The sequence below is a fragment of the Idiotropiscis lumnitzeri genome, chromosome 14 (assembly GCF_059441095.1).
Source record: "Idiotropiscis lumnitzeri isolate Australia: NSW breed Sydney's pygmy pipehorse chromosome 14, RoL_Ilum_1.0, whole genome shotgun sequence".
NCBI classification, from domain to species: Eukaryota; Metazoa; Chordata; class Actinopteri; order Syngnathiformes; family Syngnathidae; genus Idiotropiscis; species Idiotropiscis lumnitzeri.
This window is the reverse complement of record NC_142404.1, coordinates 16947699-16971711: the sequence shown is the minus strand read 5'-3', so window position 1 is coordinate 16971711 and position 24013 is coordinate 16947699. Positions and strand designations below refer to the sequence as shown.

The window sequence follows — 24013 nt, the reverse complement described above, 5'->3', positions numbered from 1 at the left end:
TTCATGCATTTCAGTGGGACTCCAGCTGAGGGATGGATTTGGCCGGGCAGCGCTTTGAAATAGTTTGGGAGAATTTCCCCGACTGTGCGCTCGACACAATGTCCGGACCCCGAGGTAATCGACTTGCGGAAAACCTTCACCGTCTTACGGCCACGCTTTAAGTTTGACAGGGTCACATCAGTAGTTGTTCACTTGTCAAAGTTTTCCTGCTGCATACTAAAAAAGCAAAACAGCGAGTTAATTTAAGATGAGGGGTGAGGTTGTGAAAATAGGAAACGTCGGAGTACATTCTATATCCACAATATACAACAGGTGCCACAAGTCTTCGACATAAAAGACGCAAAAAAAAATAAATAGCTAAACTGTGTTGCCCTGAAGACAGATTAGTCGTGTAATCTTGATGGTGGCAGTCGAAACAACTGATATTGTACAAACCTCATCCAAGAAACAGCAGGTGGCCGCTTCTGAGGGGATCACCCCCCCCCCCAAAATTGGTAATAACACTCCCATTAACAACCAAATCACAATAGAACCACATTTATTTGTGTCATATAAAACATCAGTCGGTGATAAATAAATACAAATGTGCAATAGATGTAGTGTGATGACGCTTTTTGGTTTCAGGTCGACTTTGCTGGCGAAGAAGGCAATCTGCAGAGGAGAGAGGGAAAAAAAAAAAAAAAAAAAAAAGTCACATTACCCCAAAACACCTGCTTAAGTTTTCACCATTAGCATCTGCTTAATGTGACATTTAATGTCAGCTTGTAGGCGAAGATATTTTTTAATGAGTCTAACTTTGGGGGGAAAACTGGCAATAAAATATCAATGTGAATGCAATTAGATTAAGAAAATAAATTCTGTAAATAAAATGCATATAATTATGCAACTGTATATACATAGATATATACATATGCATACATATATATATTATATATACATTTATACATATTTAAAAAATCTATATTTATATTTAAAAAAAATCTATACATATATATTTATATATAAAATATATATATTTATATAAAAAATATATATTTATATTTTAAAAAATGTATAAATATATATATAAAACAAAGAAAAACGTAACAATCTGTGTTATCTGCTATGAACTTTTTTTTTTCTTGTTTGACAAGAGATATGGGAATTTCGGGGTGAGAGGGTGGGTGGCTCATATCCTGTGTGGGAGAGGAGAGGGCCGTTGTGTTGGAGAGAGAGGAGAGTGACGACGGGAAGGGGAGGGGGGGGGCGGCGGTTAGACGCTGGAGGCTACGCGGTACTTGAACCGCTATAATGGTGTCTCGTATGAGAAAACATCTGTGAATTTCCTCAGTGATCGACAACAAAGTGGAACTCGGAGCAGTCACTCAGCAGACCTTTTGAAGTCGCAGTCTGACAGAAAGCCGCCATTGTTCGCGGCCCCCGACACTCCGAAACTCCAACTTTGGTCTCCCTAATTTTCCCTGCAACGCGATACAAGTCCACCCCCACCGCTCACCCAGCCCTCTTCGGAGCCTATGAAGTGGGAGATGTGTGCATATTCACCGGCAAAGAGCAAAAGCCCCGGCAATGTGCGGCTTGGCCCGGGGGTCACGTAAGGCGGGACGGGGGTCATTGTACCTTCCAGCAGCCCACCCTGGATGCGATAATCTGACACTAGAGACGGTAATTCGCCTGCTGCACTGCCATGCACATACTTCCAGTTCGCAGTGGAACAAAAAAAAAACAAAAAACAAGACAAAGAACTTGAATAACAAATAAATGTTCCCTATTGAAATTAATGGAAATGCTGTCCCTGAAATTCATCAAATTCATCATCTTCTTCTTCTTCAGACCCAAATAATATATCGCTTGTTGAGATTGATGTAGCCACCAAGATTTTTTTTTAGCATTTTGTCTTAATTTTCCTAGGCGACAAAAGAAACTAGCCCATCCGTGGCATTTTCCCTTGTAACGTTAAACAGCAATTTTAAAAAATAACATTTTAACAATTACACGAGTATAAATATAATTTCATTCTGTTCGTCTCTACTGAGCTCTTGTAAATTATGCTGACGTTTTGCATGACAACGGTTTGATCTCACAACCTTAGAGGCTGTTGTTTCAAACTGTACCACTCCAGGAATGTTCAAATGCAGATGTTGAACCGAGAGCCCGCTGGAATATTTACATAATGGCATTTAGCTAGATATGATAAGATAAAAAAAAAAAAAACCCGGTTTGCTAAGTATCGTGACAGTTTTGCCCTACACTATTTGATCTTGACTCCAATCCAAATGTGACTCTCACGCCTTTGGCGATGACAAGTTTTCCGTTCTGCATCCCGGCCCAAAACAAGTCCGCCGTGGTTCTCACACTGTTACCCGTCCAGTGTTTATTCAGCGGCAGCTGGTCGCTCCATCTGGGAACGCAGCGGCGGGGCAAAAACAAAACAGGTTCCACCTTCGGCCATGCCAAGTCTGCTCGTGCCCTCCTCGCTCTACAAACTGAGAAAGGCTAATCGCAATTTCACGCTCTGATTTGTCAAGTCACATTCCGGCACCGGAGGCAGTGAGGAAACTTTCAAGGCTGTGAATTTCACGGCGTACAGGATAACAGCTTTTACGTACTGCTGTGGCGTTCTAAAAATCGTGTTACTCAAAGTGTGGTCCGAGCACCGCAAGTGGGACGTGGGCTCCCTCTAGTGGTATTTGAAAGAATCACTAATGTAATTCCAATGCAACATTTAAAACACAAACAAACATATTAGAATGTAGCTTCATGCTATGCACTAAGCAAACATGCCCCCCCCCCCCCCCCGGCTGCCCTTTTTTTTTTTTTTTTTAATTATTTATTTTTATATCCGTGCTAATGTTAACAACAAAACGGCGCTGGGAAGCCCCTCGACTGACTGCAGGTGTGAGGAAGCCGGAAACAAAAGCCAGTGTAACTCTAATGGCATCTTTTGTCATTAGCAGACCTTTGATGCACTCAACAGCTTCTTTTATCTCCTTGTTGCTCGCGCCTCTTTGCGCTCCCTCTCTCCGCCCCGCTCCAACACTTTCTTCATTAATTCTGTCTGCAGGCAATATTCTTTTGCTCCGAGCCCTCCACGCACATCTGGCATCCGGTTGACGCTCGCGCTTGGCCATTTATTCGCTCGCAACCACGAGGCAGCAAAGATCATCGCAATGTCGGTTTTAATCTGTTGCTTTTTGACTACCCTGAACACTGCCCCCCCCCTTCTTAATATTAAACTTTAACAAAGTGTGTGTATGTGAATTTAAAAATATTTGTGTTAGTCTTTATCACGTAGTTTGCCCACGCCTGCTCTAGAACCACAACAAATTGTTGTTCGGAATGAAACGAAAGCTTCAACCTGTCCATGCATGTAGATCCAATGTTAGTATCTTATCCAATGTACATTGTCGCAAGGAATCGGAACGGTTCAGCTTTGCGATAACAATGACGTAGAACCCAACCCAGTGTGATGAAAATCGGGCTCATCTGGATATCAAAAGCAGGTAAACTGCATTAAAACAGTGTTTGAAAAGCTTCACATGAAACGGCGCCATTCAAACTCTCCCTTTGAACTGAGAGGATATAGAGGCAGGACAATGTCGGCCTAATCGAGCCCTCGCTTTGAAGTAAGACATCACTATTAGGTGAAAAGGTAAGTATGCTTCTTCGCAAAATAAAAGCTTTTCATCATTTGTTGAGGCTGCAGCTCCAGCGATTTAAAGGTCGTTGAAAACTTTGGATAAAAGTGTTTGTGTGCGTGTGTGTGTGTGGGGGGGGGGGGGGGGGGGGATAATCAGAGCTGTATTGCATGTGAGCTTTCATAAAAAAACCACTGGAAGAGCAAACAGCTACAAAAAAAAATGGAAAAAAGAAAGCTACATTAAAGCAGTGTTCTCTCATGTGCCAGATGTTTGCACATTTAAAGAGCAAAAACAAGAGGGGAGCAAGATTTTATGACAATATATATAAAATAAATACAACAGGTGTCAAGCCGTGAATGTTAAGTTGCGGCTATCTCTTCCCTGGCCAGAGGGTGCTAAGCTAACACATTAGCTTCAGCAAGTAATGTATTTAACTGTTCTGAAACTGATTTGTCAGTTATCTGTACTTTTCTTGAGGTTTTTCCTTCTCCTTTTGCCTTTTAAAAACTGTCCAAATAGTAGATTTTTTATTTGTTTGTCAGTTTAGAATGTTAGCAAAACTTTGGGAACGCATTGCTTAAAAGTGGAGCCAACGCAAGCTAGCTCTTAAACAGCAGCATGTGACAGGGAACGGGATGTCTTTCTTCCAAGTTCCGAGCACAAAGCAAGTTAAGAGAAGAGAGAAACTATTTTGTGTTTTCTTCCAAGTATGATCACTACGCAAATTAATACAAAAAGGAAACTATGTTGTGCAGTTATGTTTTTTTATGGTGACAATTTTTGTACTCAAGTGCATTTATATTATTTCCAATAGGAAATATTGCTTTAGTTTTTTTTATTATTCAGTTTTTGCCGGTCTTTTTGGAAATCACTGATCTTCCACTGTTTTTATCTTGCCATAAACAACAACAAGCATATTTCATAACATTTGTCCTTTCACGTCACACATTCATCGACGACGCCTCCGCTCATCTCCTCTCATATGCGAACACAGGCAATCAGCCAGGGTGTTAATTTGGCAGCGCAGAAACTCCCACACTGGCGCCGTTTGTCACCACGATCCAACCTTGTTATTCACATCCAGTGGGCCTATTTGAAATTCTCTTCGTGGGAGAACAGGGCCAAAATTAATCAGGGGAGCATGATCACACTTAATTGATTCAGTGTACTTTAAAGATGCACTACAGGGTGCTGGGGTGACCTATTTCAGGCTGCTCTTCAGAGGAACCAACTATCCCAGCAAGGGAGTAATTATTGCGGCCTCTGTGCCTACGACCGGAGGTGAAAAGCTTCTCAACTAACTATGACACCACATTAGAACACTGCCAGCGGTCTGGATTGTTACGCTTTGATTTTGGTATTATGACTTTTTTTGCTGCGTTAAATATGACCATGAATGGAAGACGACCCTTGCTCTATTATATATGCAATTGGATTTCTCAAGAGTGGAACTCAAAGAACAAAATGGTCGCGGTACCTTGACTTAACAAGTTGTTCCGTGACCACTTTTGTAACTCAGTTTACTTGTATTTCAAATCAACTCATAAGTTGGAGCGTTCCTAAGTCAAGGTACCGCCGCACTCTTAAAACTGCTGCGTTCTAAGTAACCCAAATGAAATCCAAAAGTGGCTGGGTTATTTCTACCCAGCGCATTGACCTAGTACGAGAGTTTGAAGAGTTTTTGTGGTTCTGTATAACTTCAGTTTTATCGAACTTTAGAAGCTCCACTGTATTAACCCGGCCAAAAAAAAAAAAGAAAAAAGAAAACCTTTTTATGTCTGTCCTGCAGTCCAAAGGTGGGAAAAGCCGACGGTAGTCAAGGCAATGACTGCGTGTTTGACCTGCACGGGTACTAAAAAGTGATGTTGGGTGAGCTCCTCAGGCCACTTTAAAGCCCAGCTAAGTGAAGACGGCCTCGCTATCGAGGCAGAGCTCGAATGTTTTCCCCTCTGAATATAAGCAAGATCAGATCCGCAGTCATACCACCCTACTCTTCCTATTAAGATCAAAATCTCCTCTCAGGCCCCCGGGTGTCAACAAAAGAGAGATACAGTAAATGATATGCAAATTGAAAGAGGAAAAAAAAAATAATAAAAGCTTCGCAAATCAACTCAGCAGGCCGAAATTTCCGACACAGAAATTTTAGTATTTTGGGAGGAATTGGCAGCGAGGTTGAGGTTGGGGGTTCGGTCCATGTGGTGATTCCGCGGCTGACGGGGGGGGCGGGGGCTTTTCCTGACAACTGAAAGATCTCAGCGAGAGGAACGTGTGCGGAGAGTTTTTGAGCTCCAAAAGGATTTGTCTTTGGATCTGAGTTAAGACGGCCAGCGTAACGCTTTTAACACGACTGTCTTCGAGGCGTCGAGTTGCAACGTTCAAAGACAAAGAAGGATTGAATTCTAAATTGGTTGAACTTGATTTAATTATGCTCGTATTTAGAAGAATAAACGGTGGCACTGAAGAGGAGCAAAGTTTCATTCATTTCAATTCGGAAAGATGATTTTAGATCAAATTCAAAAAAATAACATACTGGACATATTTGAAATAGGATTTATCTTGGCAGCCCAGAACGTAAACCAGATTGTGTTTACTGTAATGTCTTATTTCGCAGATCTGATCAAGACATCATTGATCAGATCCTTAAATTACATTACAGTTGATCACAAAAGTCGCATAAAATGTAAAATATCGAGTCTAGTTTACGGATGGTCGTCGATTTCTTTCAGATTCCGCCTTCAAGTGTTTTTAGTGCAAATATTTACTGTAATTATGCCAAACTGAGGACACCCTGTTTTTTGATTTGATTCTACTCTCAGTGAAAAGCTGGCATTGATTTACTGCACCGAAAAATGACATCATCGTCTAAATGGGATCTCTAAGTGAGCCGTCCCGGTAGACCTTGTGCGATCAGAGAGGATTAACAAGCAAAGGCGTCGACGTCGCCGCCGCCGCCGCCACATCACACTGCACGTCCAACAAGGAGGATGTTCTTTGGAGTGTCTGTCTTACCGGCTGACACGATGTTAAGGCTGAGCTCCGGCTAGAACGGGCGGGCGGGGGCCGGGCTCTCGTACTCTTCTTCGGGGATCGGCTCCACCATTGACAGTAATTTGTAGTACTCATCCTCTCCGTCCAGCATTTTGATTTGACTGGAAGGAAGACGACAGGTTCGGATTCACGGTTATAGTCAGCTGCCATCGCGTGGAAAGGGGGACATTTTTACCAACTAAAGATATTCAGGGAAGTTCTTAACCATTGACGGCTAAAGACGTCATTCTTGTTTACTCGGCCGGGAGTGAATGAGTTAATCATTGTGATTGTGAGCCGCCGTGTGATTTTATAGAACAAATTCCAGTCAGACCTTGAACAATTAAAATTGGCGTGCTGACAAAGCCGTCCGATGTATCTCTCTAATGACGCGTGGAAGCTCAAACGAAGCTTGTTATTTCGGTCGCTCCATTTACATTACAAGACAACAACTCCATTTGCGGCTTCTGCAATTCCACAAAGGGCCTGCTCTGTTTCGAGCTGCGGCAGGAAAGCAGTTATTTACCCAAGTTTTCTGGGCTTCCTCTTGCTCCCCTGGTAATCCAGAGTTCTCTGAGGAAAGGGCCAAGAGCACACAGTCAAAAGATGAGCCGAGAGTCATTAATTTTTAATTCAAAGTGATTTTGTGTTGAATGCGAGCAGATGCTGATAATATCAGAAGTCACAGCATAATTTTTTTTCCTGATCAAAGGGCTCAAGTGAGTCTGATGAAGCATGCATCTTGCTCAGCTTTGATAAACCGCATCAATTATTCACCGTGAAGGCAGACATCCTGACATGAAAGCAACAGATAAAGAGCATAAGCACATGTTCAAGACAAGAGGCGCAGAGACGTTGGGGGAGGGGGCGGTGGGGCTCCAGGCTCTGGCACAGGTAGCTTTAATTGTATTATCATGTGCAAGCAAAGTCAGACAAAGGCCTTCATGGCCACTTTGAACTCACATTTAGCTGGTTGTAATACAGGCTGTCTTCGGGGCTGTTAAGCAGCTTGGGCTGCTGGCCCCGCCGGCGAGGGGTCCGCTGCTGGAGCTTCATCACTGGACCTGCAACAGAGGAAGAGCGGGGCGGGGGTCCAATTGAGCATGATCAAGAAAAAGGCCCGCAAAACTGAAGAATCAATGTGAGCATGACGATCGTAGATGAAAAGCAAGAGCAGTTCAATCTTGACCTCTGAAAAGTGCACATACTGGATGTCATTTGATTTGCGTGTCATTGACAATTTCAGTCATTCAACCTTTATTGAGAACCGTATTTAGTCACTTAAGCGGGCGGTCAAAAGGGACAGTGCCTTGCACATTTAAGTAGAGAACTTTTAAGGCTGCTGTCGATTCCATTATTTGGCATAATAAAATTATGATAACCAATTAATCAGCCGATTCATAAAAACAGATTATATAATTAATAAAAAAAATTTTTTTGGTCCCTTAATGCTTACTTAATGCTTGGAAATTTGTAATTTGTAATTTTTTTGTTTGTTTGATATTGAATATAGGAGGAATGTTTGAATGTAATTCTCTCTGTCAATGTAATGATATAAAGACAATTTTAAAAACAAAAAAAACCAAACAATTTTTTTGCAAGATTTTCAAGAAGAAAAATAACAATATTGTACTTGATATGAAGATATAGCAATGACACGCTTTAGGGATTAACAATAAAACCGTTTTTGCAACAATTTTTTTCTCCAAGTGAAAAAATTATGCTGCTCCTTATGGCCTCGGCCTCCTGGAGGCAGTAAAATCAGACAGAGACCCCAAAAAAAAACTGATTTACAAATTACTCAGCAAGCTACAGTAATATTTTTTTTTTGTGTGCAAAAGATAAAGAATATATTCCTGTGAGTACTTTAACGTTCTCTGTCTACATGTGTTGCTCCACTCCGTATTCAACTATCCGTTGTTCAGTTATAACTCCCGATGCTATTTGTTTGCCCAGCTATGGCATTTTGTCGTGTTTTTTAGCATTAAGCTAAATGGGCTAGCGCATCTAAAAAAAAAAAAAAAATGAAAAAAAATATCTGCCAAATGACGAAGAATTCACAAGTCGCATCTCTTGTATTGCAGTCCGCTGTTTCTATTTTGACTCTACACAATTCACAAACAAGCAAAGATAAATGTCACTGAGGATAAACCGATTAGAAAATAGATGGATGGTTGAAAATCGCTTCAAGTTGTAAAGATGAAAAAGATGCTTTGATAGGAGAAATCATGCGATATCCAAATTGAAGATTTTTATTTTTTTTTTCACAGCAGCTCCATTAAAAGTTGAGTCCAAACCAGACTGTTAGCACCTTATTTGTACATCCGTCCAACTAGAGCACACCTTACGTGCGCATTTACACTTTGACAATAAAGCATTCATATTTAACAGCAGATAATACTTCATCTTCTTTGCTGACATTCCAGGTGAGAACATTTGGCCTCTCTCTACCTTGACTAAAGCCGAATTTACTCTTTCCATCTCAACGCTACTTTGTACTCTCTCTCGAACCGACCTCATCACATCTCAGTCATATACATCAAAGAGCAGCCGGAGCCCACGCGTCTCTCCCGCCCTTTCCTATCTTTCTTAACGTTATTCAAAGCAGCGCGAGGTTTACTGAAGTCACGCATTGTCAACGGCCCAAAAAGTTCATGTCAGCTAACGTTAACGGCATGTGCGAGCATCCGAGGTGCAGACCAAGCCCCCTTTTAAGTATTATTGAATGGATATGTGCAGAATGGACATGGTTTGTCAGCAGGAAGTCATACCTATATGATGTTTGAAATTTTTTTTTAGAAAGAACTGTTCGAAACTCAAAAATTTTAAAGCTTCTTTTTGGCTCCGTGGTCTTCTTGATCGAATTTTTTTTTACACAAAAGTCTGAGGAAAAAGAAGCACAGCAGCATTATTTGCACACTTTCCACAGCATGTGTGTAAATATAGCCCATTAAGTCTACGAAAAATTCCAAAATGGCTATGATAAGCAAATGACTTATTCCCCAGAAATTGCATCAAAGCGCTCAATCGCAAATAACGAACTCGGGCGTCCTTGAACAAAGCTTGAAAAAGAGGATCGAAAATGTAACCGAGTGCATACGCCACAGTCCCTTGTTTTGTATCTTTTTTTTTTTTTTGCTTTGCTTGTGGACACACACACACAGACGCGCAAGTGTTCTTTTGAATATAAATGATGTGAGTCCTTGTGTAACCCATCCTCCACTTCAACCAAAAAACGTTCGGAATGTTGAATCATTTTACGATAAGAAAATATTAAAATAAATATTTTTTTTTTACAAATGATATTAAACAAAGTTTCAAAATGCCGAATGGTGTTCTCTCACACTCAACTCCACTGTCAACTGGCCAATTTAATGTGCTGGGATCAGTGCTAGGAAGATAGCGCGTAAGCTAGCTCACAAGCTACGTTGCTTCCAAACGACGGAAACCAGCGGTGTTGTGTCCCGCGTGTGCTTTCACATGATTCTTGAGGGGGAGAACGTTCGAAGCGGGGTTCGCTGTTTGTAAAACTTTGTCAGCATACGTGATACAGTCTGAATCGCACGCTAACAGACGTTTGAGCACAAATGTCGTGCTAGCCATAAAACCCACAATGCGTTGCTTTTCAACTTTTTAACACTTGAGAATTTAAATAACGACACCAAGCTGTTCTGTCATGTGTTTTGGGGTTGCCAAAAAAGACGGACAACACAAACGGGTGATCTCTGATTTAGTTGACACTGATTGAACAGCGCCTCTGCACTCGACACGACGTCGCTTCAAGACGTGATTAATCAACAATCAGCTCCACTCAAACGAAAACAGATTGTAGATGTTTGATGATCATCATTTAAGACCATCAAGAGCAAACGTTCAGACCTGTTCTCGAAGCCAAGTAATTGCCATTTAAATCCCAGTGAGATATTTTCCTCAAAGTGCTCGGCAGTAATCTGTTGGCTGGCTCCTCTCCGCATGGCCGTTTATCCATTCTGACCCGCAGCGATGGGAGCGCGCAGCAGATCAGAGGATGGGTCAGGCTTCCCATCTAGGCGGCCCTCTCCGGGAAATCGCTGCCATTTGATTCAGGCGAGCCCCAGAGGAATGCTGCTCGTGCAGATAGATGGCAGCGTGCGGGGATGCTGCCAAGATGGCTTCCGGCATGGCCTCCCTGCTTGGACGCGCACGGGCCGCGGCTGTCGTAAGAGGTCAGATGCTAACTGACACCGAGGGAGGCGGGGGGGGGGGGGGTCTGCTGTTTTGGGGAGGGGAGTGATAATGGTGGATTGGGAATAAGGAAGCAGCATGGTTCATCCAATATTGATTCCTCTCTATCAAAAGAAAAGCCGGCAGAGTTTCCCCATCGTACGTATTGCAAATGTTTGTCGGGCAGGCGATAAAAAAAAAAAAGCTCTTGTGGAGAGATAGACGTATTCTTTTCTTTTTTTCAAAGAGCCAAAGTTGACTCACGTTACATCTCTAAATGCCACTCAGAGATCTGTTGAAAATCCCAGCGCTCCTCAGAAACAACATGAAAGGGACGCTAAAAGGGATTTGGACCGGAATAAATTAAAGATGTATTGATTTCCGCTAGAAATCATACGCTGGGATCACCTGACGTCTCCCTGACCACACTCGGGGTTTGTTTATTCATTTTGTCAGGGGAGGGGGCAGGAGTCCAAAAAAAAAAAAAAATAAAATAAAATAAAATCATCAGTGGGGGGGCGTTTTGATGTTTGATGTCTAAATGAAGCACGTGGAACCCAGACGGCTTTTCTCAAACACACTACGCATACCAACACACACACACACACACGTGCATATTTAAAAAAAAAAACAAGTTCTTATTCATCAGTTGCAAACAACAACAAAACACAGATCTGAGATTTTCCAGAACATTGCATAGCGCCTGAGATTTATGACCCTTTTTATCATTTGGGACAATAAACGCTAACTCATGTGCTTTGCATTAGAAGACAAAATGATCAAGTCCTCCTGCAGATAATGTCGAGCGTGCTGGAAGGGGGACGGAGGGGGAGTTCCTGCATCTGTTTTCACTAAGGCCCAAGGAGGATGTTGTTACTTACATCCAGCGTTTCACACTGAAATCAATCATCTCCACTGACAACAGATATGGAACATAAGAAAGGTGAAAAAAGGGCGGCTGCGTGGAGGAAAAGTCTTTACGGAAGTCGCCCATTAGTAGTTTGACATAATATATGCGGTTTGGAGCCGCGACCTCGCAAGATGAGTCAAACGTAAGCAGAAGGGAAGGGATCGTTGGATAACAAAGCTGGCTGGCGACGGAATGAACTCAAGGCAACACATGAGCTTTTTTTTATCCTCACGGACAGGATATATTACATTATATATCATGCAGTGGATATAAAAAGTCACCACATGGTCAAATGACAGGTTTCTGTGACGTGTAAAAATAGTCCAAGATTTGAAAAGCTTTTCCGCAAATAATGTGTCCCAAAAAAAAAGAAAGGGTTATTTATTTTCGTGTCCAATCAGATTTCAGCTTCCATGTGTTGCCATGCAAATATTATCTGCCCGTCAGAATCCTTGCGAGCGCTCACGTTGACCGCACACACATCACCTTGCTTTTTTTTTTGTTTTTTTAAACCAATCAGACTTGACAATCACCACTCTGTGCCTTCACGAATCCTCAAACTGACTTGACATTTTCTGTCCTCTGATTGGTTTAGCTACAATATTTTCATCCCTCTGATTTGTTGCGCACCAAAGACGGATTGACACGGGTGGACGTTTGACCGCGTCAATGTCGTTGCTACCAAACTACTGCGCTTTAAAAATAGTTAGTTTAAATATCGACCGTACGTCTTCTCATCCGTGACTAAATCTGTTTAACTCGGTTAAAACTTTGCGACCCCCAAATCAAACGACTCAATCCGCTGGTGCAAATTTACCGAGAACTTGAAGTATTATTCTCCACCTTCCTTCGACGTCTGCGAAGATTATGGGGCTGAAATCGTGATGGATGATGACTAGTTTGGAAGTACATCCTGTTAACGACTCCCACTGACATTAAGGAGATTACGTAGGTAGCGGCAGACAGCGGCAACTCCTTCCCTGCAACTTGAGTCTTTCCTATCCCTTCCAAATCTTGGCTGAGCCTGTAATTTGCCTAAAACTGAAGGCATTCGGCGGAGACGCGCCGATACGCGGGGACGGACGGATAGATCAAGCGGTTGAGACAGTGAGAGGGAGGGAGAGTATTTGTCTCGAGAACACGGAAAGGGTGGATCGTTTGTCTGCCAGATGCATGTTGCGATGGAGAAGCTGCGGCTGTGGTGATGGAGGCGTGTGGAGCGGCACCTGGTAGTTGGAGGGGGGGGCGTGTGGGAAGATGTTTACAAGCTCAGGGAGGGAAACCGCGGGAGATGAAAGTGAGACACGGCGGTGAGGCTTTGACCTCGGTGTGCCAGAACTTGTCATTTTTTTTTAACCACAGCACTTAAGATTGCATCGACCGCCAAACGGTGTGGTGAGCTGTCAGGGCCTGCAAGGCCTCCGCTGCTAGTTTAAACGCGATCGGAAGCACTGACCTAAATTTGAAAATTAATTATATTTGTTCCATGAAATTGTATTCATTTTTTTTTTTTTTTTGATATGATGATTTTTTTTATTATTTTGTTTTAGTCCAATCAGATCGCAGCCTCGTGTTGCCATGTCAATCTAATCTGCCCGCGGCCTTCAGAATCACTAATCATGACGCAAACTAACAAATTTCAAATTCATCATCACAAAGCCAGAGCTTTTGATGACATCAGCATTTTTCTGCGCTCTGATTGGCTGATTATAAGGAAACTTGTTACAACCAACTTTGACAAGCAAAGCATGACTTCCTTTAATAATTAGTACTTCGGGTGCGTATGATGTATTTTATTTAAACAAATCAACAAACAATTCTCACGGTAAAACTACAAAATCAACATTGATTTTTTTCCACATTGTGTTTTCTATCTCGTCGTCTCGTTTCATCAAACAAGCCGGTTAAAAGTGTCTTCCAAAGAGCAGAGGTAATTGGTCTCTGCGTGGTTGCTCTCGCTTTTTACGCCCTCTCTCTCTTTCCCGCTCTCACTTGACATGTATGTTTACCACAACCGTAATCTTCAAGCAGCCTTTAAACATAAGTAGCTCAGCTTTCATAAAGCATAAAGTCAGCTTTGACTGATCCGCCGCGCCATCCTGTTTACCACGCTGAGGAGCGCTCTGATCATATCGGCTGCTCGCTGGAGCAAAGTCGTCCTTTCTCGCGCGTACCTCGGCGGCTCATTTCCAAACATGTTGTATTTATTAATATTCATGCTCGGGAGACAGGTGATGAGAGGTGACACCGTCTTTAAGAGCGTCAGGCTTACACGACTACACAGCGTACGTGAGACTTTTCCCAGTGACAAAACACGGGAAATCAAAGGTGGCTTTGGCAGAGAGCCGGGTGGTTCAAATGTTTTGACGTTGTTTTGCCAATACAAGCAGCAATAATGAAGTAACAAAGTACAAATACTTGGTTACTTTACTAAAGTATTAAGAATGTTGTAAAAACTGATTTGAATCAGAAAATCGGTTTTGATTTAAAAAAATAAGAGTGGATCCAATTTAATTGAATCGTACTTCAAAATGTACAGTCCTTGAATCATCTTTTATTGGAAAAATTCCAGTCTGTACTTTTTCACTTTTACTCAAGTACTTTGAGTCTTACTCGCCTTTTCTTTACACAACTATCTGTACTTCGACTTCAAGTACAAAGTGTGAGTACTTTATCTCTGATACATGGCAACAGCAAAAGATAACATTTTCACGCCAGAGATAGAAGTTAGGAAAAAAAAAAAAAAAACAACAGCAAAAGCTATGGCACGACCCTACGTCCGTCAAACACATTAAGGGTTTCCAGGTCACGCCCCGCTGTGGTGGCAATAATGGAAGCAGAGTGCAGAGAGAGTCCGGAAGGGGCGCGCTAATTCGATTCTCACGGCTTATCCTGACACACTCGGGTCGAGCGGCGGCCCGGGAGAACCGATGTGATCACCAGAGGCGACAACGGGATGAGACACAGGAAGGAGCTCGGTCTCGAGACATCTGGCAAGGCAAGGCTCTCATGAAAAACGACGTTGAAGAAGAAGAGGAGGGGAAAAAAAAAAAAAAAAGAGGCCCTCAGATGTGCGCAGATCAAAGTGTGCCCTTGGTACCGGAGCCACCCTGGTCTCTTTTATTCAAATGGACTTTCCTGAAAGCAGTCAGACCTTAGAACATAAAGCAGGCAGGAGAACGCTGACTACGAATATGAGAAAATCTATTTGTTATATATGAGGACAGATTAGACGATACGTTTCAAGTTCTCATTGAAAGAGTGCAAACTTCGAGGACACTTGGCAAGCACAGTTTTTTTTTTTTTTTTTATCCAATCAGTGAAGGAGTGTTTGATGACGCCATCATGAATTATAGATGCTGTGGGGAGCAGATTTTCACAATGAGTGATAAATCCAAATTTGGGTGAGCATTATGTTCGATTGTTCACCTTTTCTGTATCGTATGTGACCGAAAGTGTAACTTTCTTTTAAACTCATTCCCTACCGGCCCGGATAAAATGAATGTACTTTTTGGCGTCTATATCCGTCAATGGCAATGAATGCGTCAACTGGCACACGCATCAAGTCACAGTACAAGTTAGTTTCACGTATGTGAAAGATTAGGTGCATTGGAGACGAATGGGAGTGTGAAGTGTTGCTTGCCCAGAGGTGCACTGTGATTGGCTGTCGGAAAATGCCACAGCTCTACTGCCACTCTAACGATGGATGTTATAATTGAAGGAAAAAAAATGTAAGGAAAGCATAACTTCCTCGGTGGAGGTAAAAACCCCCAAAAATAAAAATAACTCCACCGGGATGTTGGTGCTTTGTGTTGCGTCAAAATGAAAGCGGCAGAGATTCCTGACACAAGACATGTTTGAGCAAACCGGCATTCATTGAAACGTCTCCTTCCGTAATCACGCTGACATTCCAAATCAGACACTTGAGTAGCAGTGATGCCTGGGAGCGGGGGTCACCTGTATGCGGCATTAGCGAATTAGCCGCTATCTAACCCAGACCTGCTGTGGTGTGCTGACACTAATCCCGGGCCCGCTCCGAGAGCCCCGTCTGTGTTACATTATCATGTCTAATCCCCGTAATCTTCCCAGCCGCGCAGCTAAATGCTATTCCACCTCCGTCACTTACCTCATAGCACTCTAATAACACTAATGAGGGGCCGGGCCCCCTTTACCCCTGGTGGTGGAGGTTCTAATCAGCGGTCCCACTGTGCAGCCACCCACTCAGCCTCGTGGGCACTGGAATTAATGTACGGTAATTCATGGCCTGGAGCGGCAGGCAAATCAAACATATGTTCAACAAATCAGGGTTTGTGTATTTTCATGTCTTTGCCGGTCTATTAAGAGTGATTGGGAATGACGAGTTGACCTGCGTTATTAAAAAAAATGCCACAGGAACACTTCTGGCTGTCAACAAAGAATCAGAGTTGGGATGGGATGAGAGGTGGAAAAGGAGCCCCCCCCCCCACCCCCCCATGCTTTAAAAATGGCACTTTATCCACTAAAGCGGGATTTTGGCGTAATTACCTGCACCCGCCAGCATCGCGCGCAGGCTTACCTTGTTTACACTGCGCATCTCGTAGCCTGCCTGTCTCCCTGCGAGGCTTCGTCACACCGTCTTTGTCTCTCTTGGCGTCTTTGGCGCGTCTGTCTCGGCTGTCGGGGCCGACCTTGAAAGGAGAGGCGCAAACACACCCAAAGGAGCCATGTCAGTGAGGGCCTTGGGGGATTTAGATGACGGGCCACAAGCAGAAACAAGCTCTCGCAACCTAGAAATGTATTCATGTATATATGCCATGTTCGTTTATTTCCAATTTAGCATGTGTACGGTACAAGCGTCGACTATTATTGTGCTTTGCAGTTTTAATCAAATGCTAATGCAATTGCACTCCTTCCTAGCAAACAGTCACACACAGACGTCATTGTCGAGAAAAAAAAAAAAACAGCACATAGACTTCCTCCCATATTTAATTTATCCTTGAATTAAAAAAAAAAGGGTATAGGAAAGTATTAATCTGCTTAACATTTCTAAGTACATCCTCCAAAGGATTTTGCTTTTTTAATCTTACATATGCTCGGCAGAGTTACTGGCAAAAACTGTACATTTCCCTCATTTCATCCTTTCAACATCAAATGGTGAGCAGCAAAAATTGGATCAGACTTCAAAGAGTGTGATGTGCTCCAAGTCACGGAGTGGCTCTTCTATTTCACATATTGAATCCGAGCAGGATATCAAAGTGCTACCAAAGAACCCCAGGTCTTTACTAAAAAAGGGCTCTAACATCTGTAGAAAGAGGAGCGCAAAGACAAATCACCTCGGGGGGGAGAGCGAGCATTTATTCTCAGCCGTGAATTTCCAGCTTTTTTTGACTCTCTCGTTCCCGTACCACCCTGTCTTCTCTGCTGAGATGGAGGCTAAAGCAAGAGAACTCGGTTTTTTTTTGTCTCAAGGACTCAAAACATTTCCAAAGGAATAATCTGCAGCTTTAAAGAGGAGTGCTATTTGAGATAGACGCTAAAAGAAGAGGGCTAAAGTCAACCAATTTCTCATTCGATAGATATTTCCTTACTCACATTTGCCTTATGTAGGTTCTTCGGGCTCGGAGACCTGTGAAAGCAAAGCGCAAATGTGTGGGTGGCAGGAACAGCAACGACAAGATTTAAGAACGCATAAGCATGTTAGGAAAAAGTGCAGGTAATCTGCTAAAACAACATCAGCAATTAAAAGAGATTCTTTATTGTGCTTATAGTTAGCAGTTGGCTAAGTTAGTTAGCATGACATCAAATAAACTGGTTGACAGTCACTCACAAGGCTCATATGGATCGTGACGCCCATTTGCACTCACATTCACGTCACTAAATGGGAATTTGACATTATTGCAGGTTGACCGCGTCTGACAGATTTCCTGTAATAAATTTAGATTTCTAAGTATGAATGGTTCTCAGGAGGAAAAGCCGGAAAATGTCTCAACAAACCTCAAAGTGTGTTCATGAGGTTAAATGATAACTTAATATATATAATACTAAATCAATTATAACTTAAGTAAGAAAGGTTGAATTAAGGTAATTTCATAAAAGTAATATTGTGCAAGTGTACCTAATGTTGTGGCCTGTGACTGTCGAGGCAAAAGCGGATGAAGAACAGCGCGTTAAGGTGAGAATCAAGTTCCCTGCAGCAGGAAAACGGGCCAGATCATGTCAAAGCAAATCTATATGGAGAGATTCCAGCGCTGATTAAACAGAATTGTTAAGTGGAGGTTTGAAGTATGTCTCACCAAGGAATATGATTGTAAACACGGAGAGAAAAAATAAATATCCCAGATGAGCCTCCGCTTGGTTGAAGGATGCAAGCTGCATAACACTTTCAGATGTGTAAATCCAGAATTGAGGAGTTTAGTTGGCCAAAAGTCATACGAGAAATCAGTGTAAACGTTTCTTTTCAGATTTACTTTCTTAAATGTATTTTTATGAAGATAACTCGAATCATTCGTGCAGATGGAGGTTAGACGTCGCAAAGGCAGCCAGTTTCGACCCTCCCGCTTTGCGACTACTTCCTGAATGACTGGCCGGCCCATGTGCTGGAAAAACAAAGATTCAGAGTCGTACATCTGGGGACCAGCGCAGCGCTTCAAGTCCTATTTGTGGCCGGTGGGAAGATATTTATCGCATTTGTAAAAGTGCAAGAGGAGGAGCGTGGGGAGGAGCGCTCTGATGGGCTTGAAACAACAGCACATTAGAAAGCAAAGGGGAGCCAGTGAAAGTACTTCTTGCTCTCCAACACAACACTACCAGCCTTTTTTTTTTTTTGTGCAGTGCAAACACGCAAGAAACTAAAGCCTCAAGGAGAGGATGTGGAGGCTCACCCCATATGGTCCTCCTTGGTGGTCTTCCCTCCAACCTCGTGGTTACATCTGCGCCTCTGAGGTCCGCAGTCCTGACGCACGCGATGGCCCCTGTACGCTGCACGGGAGATGACGTTCAGATTTGTCCTCACAAATATAAACAGAAAGCCGCTTTGCCTCACGTAGAACAGGGGCATCCAAACCCTTTTTTCACTTTTTTGATGCCGGAAAAGATTATTTACCGTCATTTCTCAAGAATATTATACGCACGCTGGAAATAGCTCGACAAGAGTGGATTTTCCTTTGCATTCAGTAATACTACACAGTAAATTTCCTAGATTACATTTTATTGAAAATTCTGCGTAAAATTGATTTATTAGAATTTTTATGCTGAATATTTAGCACCCCCTACTGGTGGAAAGTTGATACTGCAGCCAAGCTTTGGGATGGCATTTTGCCCAGCATAATTATTTTGACGTCTATCGCAATTTACAATGTGGTATTCATCATATTTATGCTAAAAAAAATGTAAGTATTAACTGCATTGTAATTTATTTGGTATTTATTTTTTCAAAGAAATAATTAAGTTCTCTGAAGTACGTCAAATTGCAAATGTCTACTTTATTGAGCTGCGTATGTGTTGACGACACTGATGCATCTGGATAAGAAAGCATTTAACTAGTCTCAGAAATTGTGGAAATGCTCATATTCACACACGTGTCCAAGGTACATTACAAATTCGCAGGGAAATGTCTTTGCTGTCCAGTAATCCAAGATGCTAAATCCCACTGAAAGGGTCAAATAATATTCTGAATCAGCGCAAAGGCCACTCTGAATTAAATGGGAGACAAATTTGAGCTCAAAAACTGTAAATATAAACAAAGCATCCTGACTGCTTTGTACTTTTCTTGTAAAATTATATGCACCAAAAAATGAAAACTGCACTACATTGTTGGATTTTACATGGTCTAATCTAATCGATGGGTGAGTGTGTGTCCCCCCCGGGGGGGGAGCCCCCGCCGAGATCTGAGGGGCCACGAGGCTCATGTATTTGAAAGGCATCTGTTTATTTTCCAAATGCAAATGCAGCCCACCTCAAAGGCGATATAAGCTGCAGAGAACACACCATGTGAATGTGTTGGAGTGTCGTGCCGGGGGGGGGGGGGGGGGCCCTGAGGCCCCACTTATGTCAGGTTCGGGTTCTCCAAATACGTACCCCCCCACACTCGTCCGACGCCAGCGGCCACACGCTCTGAAGCGTAAGACGGCGGCGACGGAGAGGCTTTTCCTTCCATCGCAATCATGTTTATCCTTTCTGCAGTCTTATTTACAAGCGTGTTAATGGGAGACGTTCAACAAAAGGTGTGCGCGGGCTACCGAGGTGCTCCGTGAGCCAGATGAGGGAAACCCTTAGAGAAGGAGGCCAAACAAAGCCAGATCTCCTCCCCCTGCCCTCCTCTATCCTGCCCCTTTTTGGCACTCACTCTTGTCCTCCACAGAGGAGAGGAGGAGGAGGAGGAGGGTGAGGGAAGGAGGAGGGGGGGGGGTAATGTGCCCACTTTGATCTCTGTCAAGGCACACTGAGTAAGAATTAATTTACATTTCAGATGAAAAGGTTGACAGTATAAAAAGGCATCTTGTTTCTGGTATGCGAGGGCCGTGTAATAGGCGAGGAATTTGAGAGAGGAAGTGGCGAGGAAACAGAAGGGATAAGCCCCTCTCTCGCCTTTACTGGGAAAGAGATGAAAGCAGAGCCTGATCTCAATGTGCACTGTTCTTCGGAAACGTGGGGACCAAATGCTGCCCAAAAAAAACTTTCACAAGAATTGCTTGATGCATTATTAATTAATTATTACTTTTTTTCCAAGGCTACTCAGGAGATCAAAAAAACGAGTTGACGATTTATTTATTTATTTTTTTTTGCCCCCCTACTTGAAAATGTATGAAAAAGTCCATTTCCACTAGACACTGTGAGAAATTCCAACGCGGGGAAAAACTTGTCAAAGTTTTTTACCTGACTGGATACGGACCGCTGCCTCTTCCCGCTCCTTCTTCATTAGTTTGAGGTTCTGCCGCGCGACGAAGCCCCTCCATGCTGGCGAGAAACAAAAAAAAAAAGGGTGTGTGTTTGTATGAAGATGCGCACACACAAAACACAAGATCCCACTTCAAAACGGCTCGAGCAGGTGGCCTAGCGATGGATCCCTCTCAAGTCTTATTGTCTCCTCTGAAGCGTTGCCAAGGTCAAGCCGTGGCTAACAAACGTATCGCATTCATGGTTTGTCAGTAAACAACGCAGCGGCGGTTAGTCCGGAACATTAAACCTTGATGCGTAGGTTTGCCTCCTGTTGAACACCTCTCAAGTATAATTGACACTAATGGATCTCAAAGGCTTAATTATTTGTCACTAAAATGTATAAATGATCATTTCCGGTGGTAAATGTTCCCTTCTCGTTTCAAGTGTGTTTATTTTTGTAATGCATGGTGGAAGTCATTAATCATTCACTACCAGCCAAGTAAAAAAAAAAAAATGGATCTTTGACGTTTTTAGCCGTCAATGGTAGTAAATGAGTTAGTAAGTAGACGGAAGAAGTGGGGTACAGTAGATGGGAATGAACAGATGACCAAACTGGCAAGTGTAATCTTTTGATAATTGGGGAAGATTTTTGTGTGCGATCGCCTATTGCAAATCTAGTTTAAAAAAATAAATACAAAAAAAAAAAAAAAACCTCCTCCAAATTCAAATAAAATGGTAAAACTTCATTCGTTCCCAACATCCTCTTCACCCCTTTTTTTCTCACTTTTTCAACTCGGGGAACCACTTCCTCCGGTTGACTATGTTCTAATTAAACATGTCCAATTGCTCGTGCTGGCCAAATTCCAACAGCTCAAAATTGATGTTATGTTTCAAAAACAAAAACTTGCCCTAAAAAATTAACTTAGTTCGCACCAATGGAAGAAGAGCAGCGTTGGCTGTAAACTATGTGAGCAGTGACAACTTATTTATTAAATAGGCAATGAATGCATCTAAATGTTGCCCTTGTGATTATCCCAGTAAGAAAAACATACCAGACTGGATGACGGTGGCACAGTTATTCCTCTTCTCCTTCCCCTTTCTGTAACGCCGAGCCCCCAGCCAGCCTTTGGTGTAGGCTTGCATCACCACCACCCGAGCGATCACCTCCCTCAGCAGCAGGTTCAGCTGCTCCACATGGTAGTACCTCAGAAACACCTGACAAGCCGGGGGGGAAGAAAATAATGCAACAATCTCGTCTTTCACCCCAAAATAATGGACGCTTCACATGATCAGTGTACCTTTGTCCTTCCCAACACCCAGTTTTCCAGTTTGGCTCGCTCCAGGATGGTGGCCGTGTTCTCTTTGCTGGTTTCGGGCATCTGGTGAGCTCGGAATGCGAGGTAGTAGTATCTGCGAGAGAAGATCGCGTTATTCGGTTGGATAGCAGCGGTTGTCTATCGGAAGGAATTATTTATTTATTTATTTAACAACCTCCCCAAAAATTATTTTAAAAATGTTCACAAAAAAACAGGAGAAATGGGAGTTGGGGGATGTGAGGGGGAAATCCCTACAGACATGTTCGCCTCGAACATGCAGCCAGCCGGGGTCCCCTTGAATGCGGCGCTGAAGTGAAGTCAAGGAAAACAGAGGAAATTTGAACCATTGGTCATCGTGGGCAATGCGAGATTACTCACCAACGGAAGAACTAACGGTTGTAAGAAAATAGCAGTTGTTTGTTTACATTTCACCTTCAACTTGGGATGTCATGCATGCTTGATTGCCAGATTACAATTTCAGCAATGCGGCGCCCTCGTACTGGTCAGTTTACGTTACTCACTAAAACTTCACAGACAGCTTGTGAATAAACTTCTGGACCTTCTGTGCTAACGAATAGGTAGCGACCTGGCAGAATACTTCATAACATCAATCAGGACAGCATATTTTGAGTCTACTGTTAACTCTATCGAAGATTTGTGTCGTCGTGTTTACCTGCATGGGACAAAGTGGCACTAAAGTGGGGCATGAAAGACTCGTATTTCGTCTCTTCTGTTTTGCTGAGAAACAACAACAGGCAAGGCAAACGTCTTTGAATGACGCCCCTCCGCCTCAGCCTTCATTTTCTTATTCCTGTTGATACCTGTTATGTCTTTGATGAGAAATACAAAGCAATGCTCACAACATCACACAGGCCTTTGATATGAGAGGACGCGTTTAAATCAGGTTGGATTCAAAGTGGAGGTTAGCCGTTCGGACGCTGTGCAGGACTCAGAGAGGATAAAGTGGATCCATTGGTCTCATTCACACGTGAAGGGAAATGGTCAAATCGCAGGTGAGAAAAGGATGTCCTTTGACCTCAGCTAGAGCTCAAGCTTCTTGGATTTGACGCAATTCAAAATCAGTAGGATAGTTTTGAAATCAACAACCCACAATAAAAAAAAAAATTGAAAGTTGTGACTGGTTGAAGAACTTTCATTTATCAGAGGATTATCCGTTGAAAATTGCAACTAGGTGAGCACGACATGGCATTTATATATTTTTAATACAGTTTTCCTGCTTTCACAAAAACTTTGAGGCCAAATCCTTTGTCAGGACTCTTGCGGGTTCCCGCGAAGTAAAAGTAGGCCACGCAAAAAACACATGGTCAAAAATGAAGTGCACGTTTAAAGTTTCCCTAAAGCACCAACGAAGCAATCATCTCAGTCTTGTCCACCCCCCCCCCCCAAACATGGTACAAGTCTCGTTAATTAAATTTCATATCACCTCAAAGGCAAGAAAATTGGAGGTGGTTGGAACATTTTACAAAGGAAAAAAACGATTAAAATACCGTATCCCTTCATTTTTTTTTTTCTAAGGGTTACCTAAGTATACCGGTCCAATTATTAGGAACGGCGACATGAAACAAATACCTTAGTAAATAGTTCAGTGCAAGTAAAAACTCGCCTTTAATGAGATTTCATTCCTGTTCATCTAGCCTGTGCGTGCGTGCGTGTCGTACCTAGCGACAAACTCTGCAAAGGGGATGCGGTGCGAGTAGCCTTGGCGACGGATGTTGACCGTCTCCAAGATGCCCGTGTAGCGCAGCTGCACCATCACTCGCTCCTTGCAGAAGCACAGAGCGCGCCTGTCGTCGTTGGGCTTGATGCAGCGGACAAAGTGCGGCTGACCCACCACCATCTTAGACAGTAAATCCATCAGCGAGTACTGCAAGTAATAATCACAATCGTCATCAACAATTCGGAGCGAGGTAAAACAACAATCGCTAACTTGCTCGGCTAAACTTTTAATCAGCATCAAAACATGGTAATTTTTAATTTTGTAGAGGCAGAAATGGTTTAGGTGTACCTAATATAGTGGCCAGTAAGCGTATCATGAACAATTG

The 24013-nt window shown here is 42.8% G+C and overlaps 1 protein-coding gene across 6 annotated transcripts in view; it reads right to left on the bottom strand.

The window, feature by feature from the left end:
* Nucleotides 1-521: 521 nt before the first annotated feature.
* The window catches only part of myo3b (myosin IIIB), a 62701-nt gene continuing 39209 nt past the window's right edge, over nt 522-24013 (bottom strand). For 4 of the 6 annotated variants that reach the window (XM_088315653.1, XM_088315649.1, XM_088315652.1 and 1 more), the window contains 11 exons: nt 23630-23835; nt 21933-22044; nt 21687-21849; nt 20632-20712; nt 18639-18735; nt 17350-17383; nt 16334-16445; nt 7629-7729; nt 7192-7238; nt 6648-6787; nt 522-651 (listed from right to left, as the gene is read on the bottom strand). In XM_088315653.1, coding sequence (XP_088171779.1) covers nt 6679-6787; nt 7192-7238; nt 7629-7729; nt 16334-16445; nt 17350-17383; nt 18639-18735; nt 20632-20712; nt 21687-21849; nt 21933-22044; nt 23630-23835 — 1062 coding nt within the window. In that variant the 3' untranslated portion in view covers nt 522-651; nt 6648-6678. Of the gene's footprint in view, nt 652-6647; nt 6788-7191; nt 7459-7628; nt 7730-16333; nt 16446-17349; nt 17384-18638; nt 18736-20631; nt 20713-21686; nt 21850-21932; nt 22045-23629; nt 23836-24013 lie in introns of those variants that run through there. The other 2 variants (XR_015846541.1, XR_015846542.1) reach the window with 2 other exon arrangements.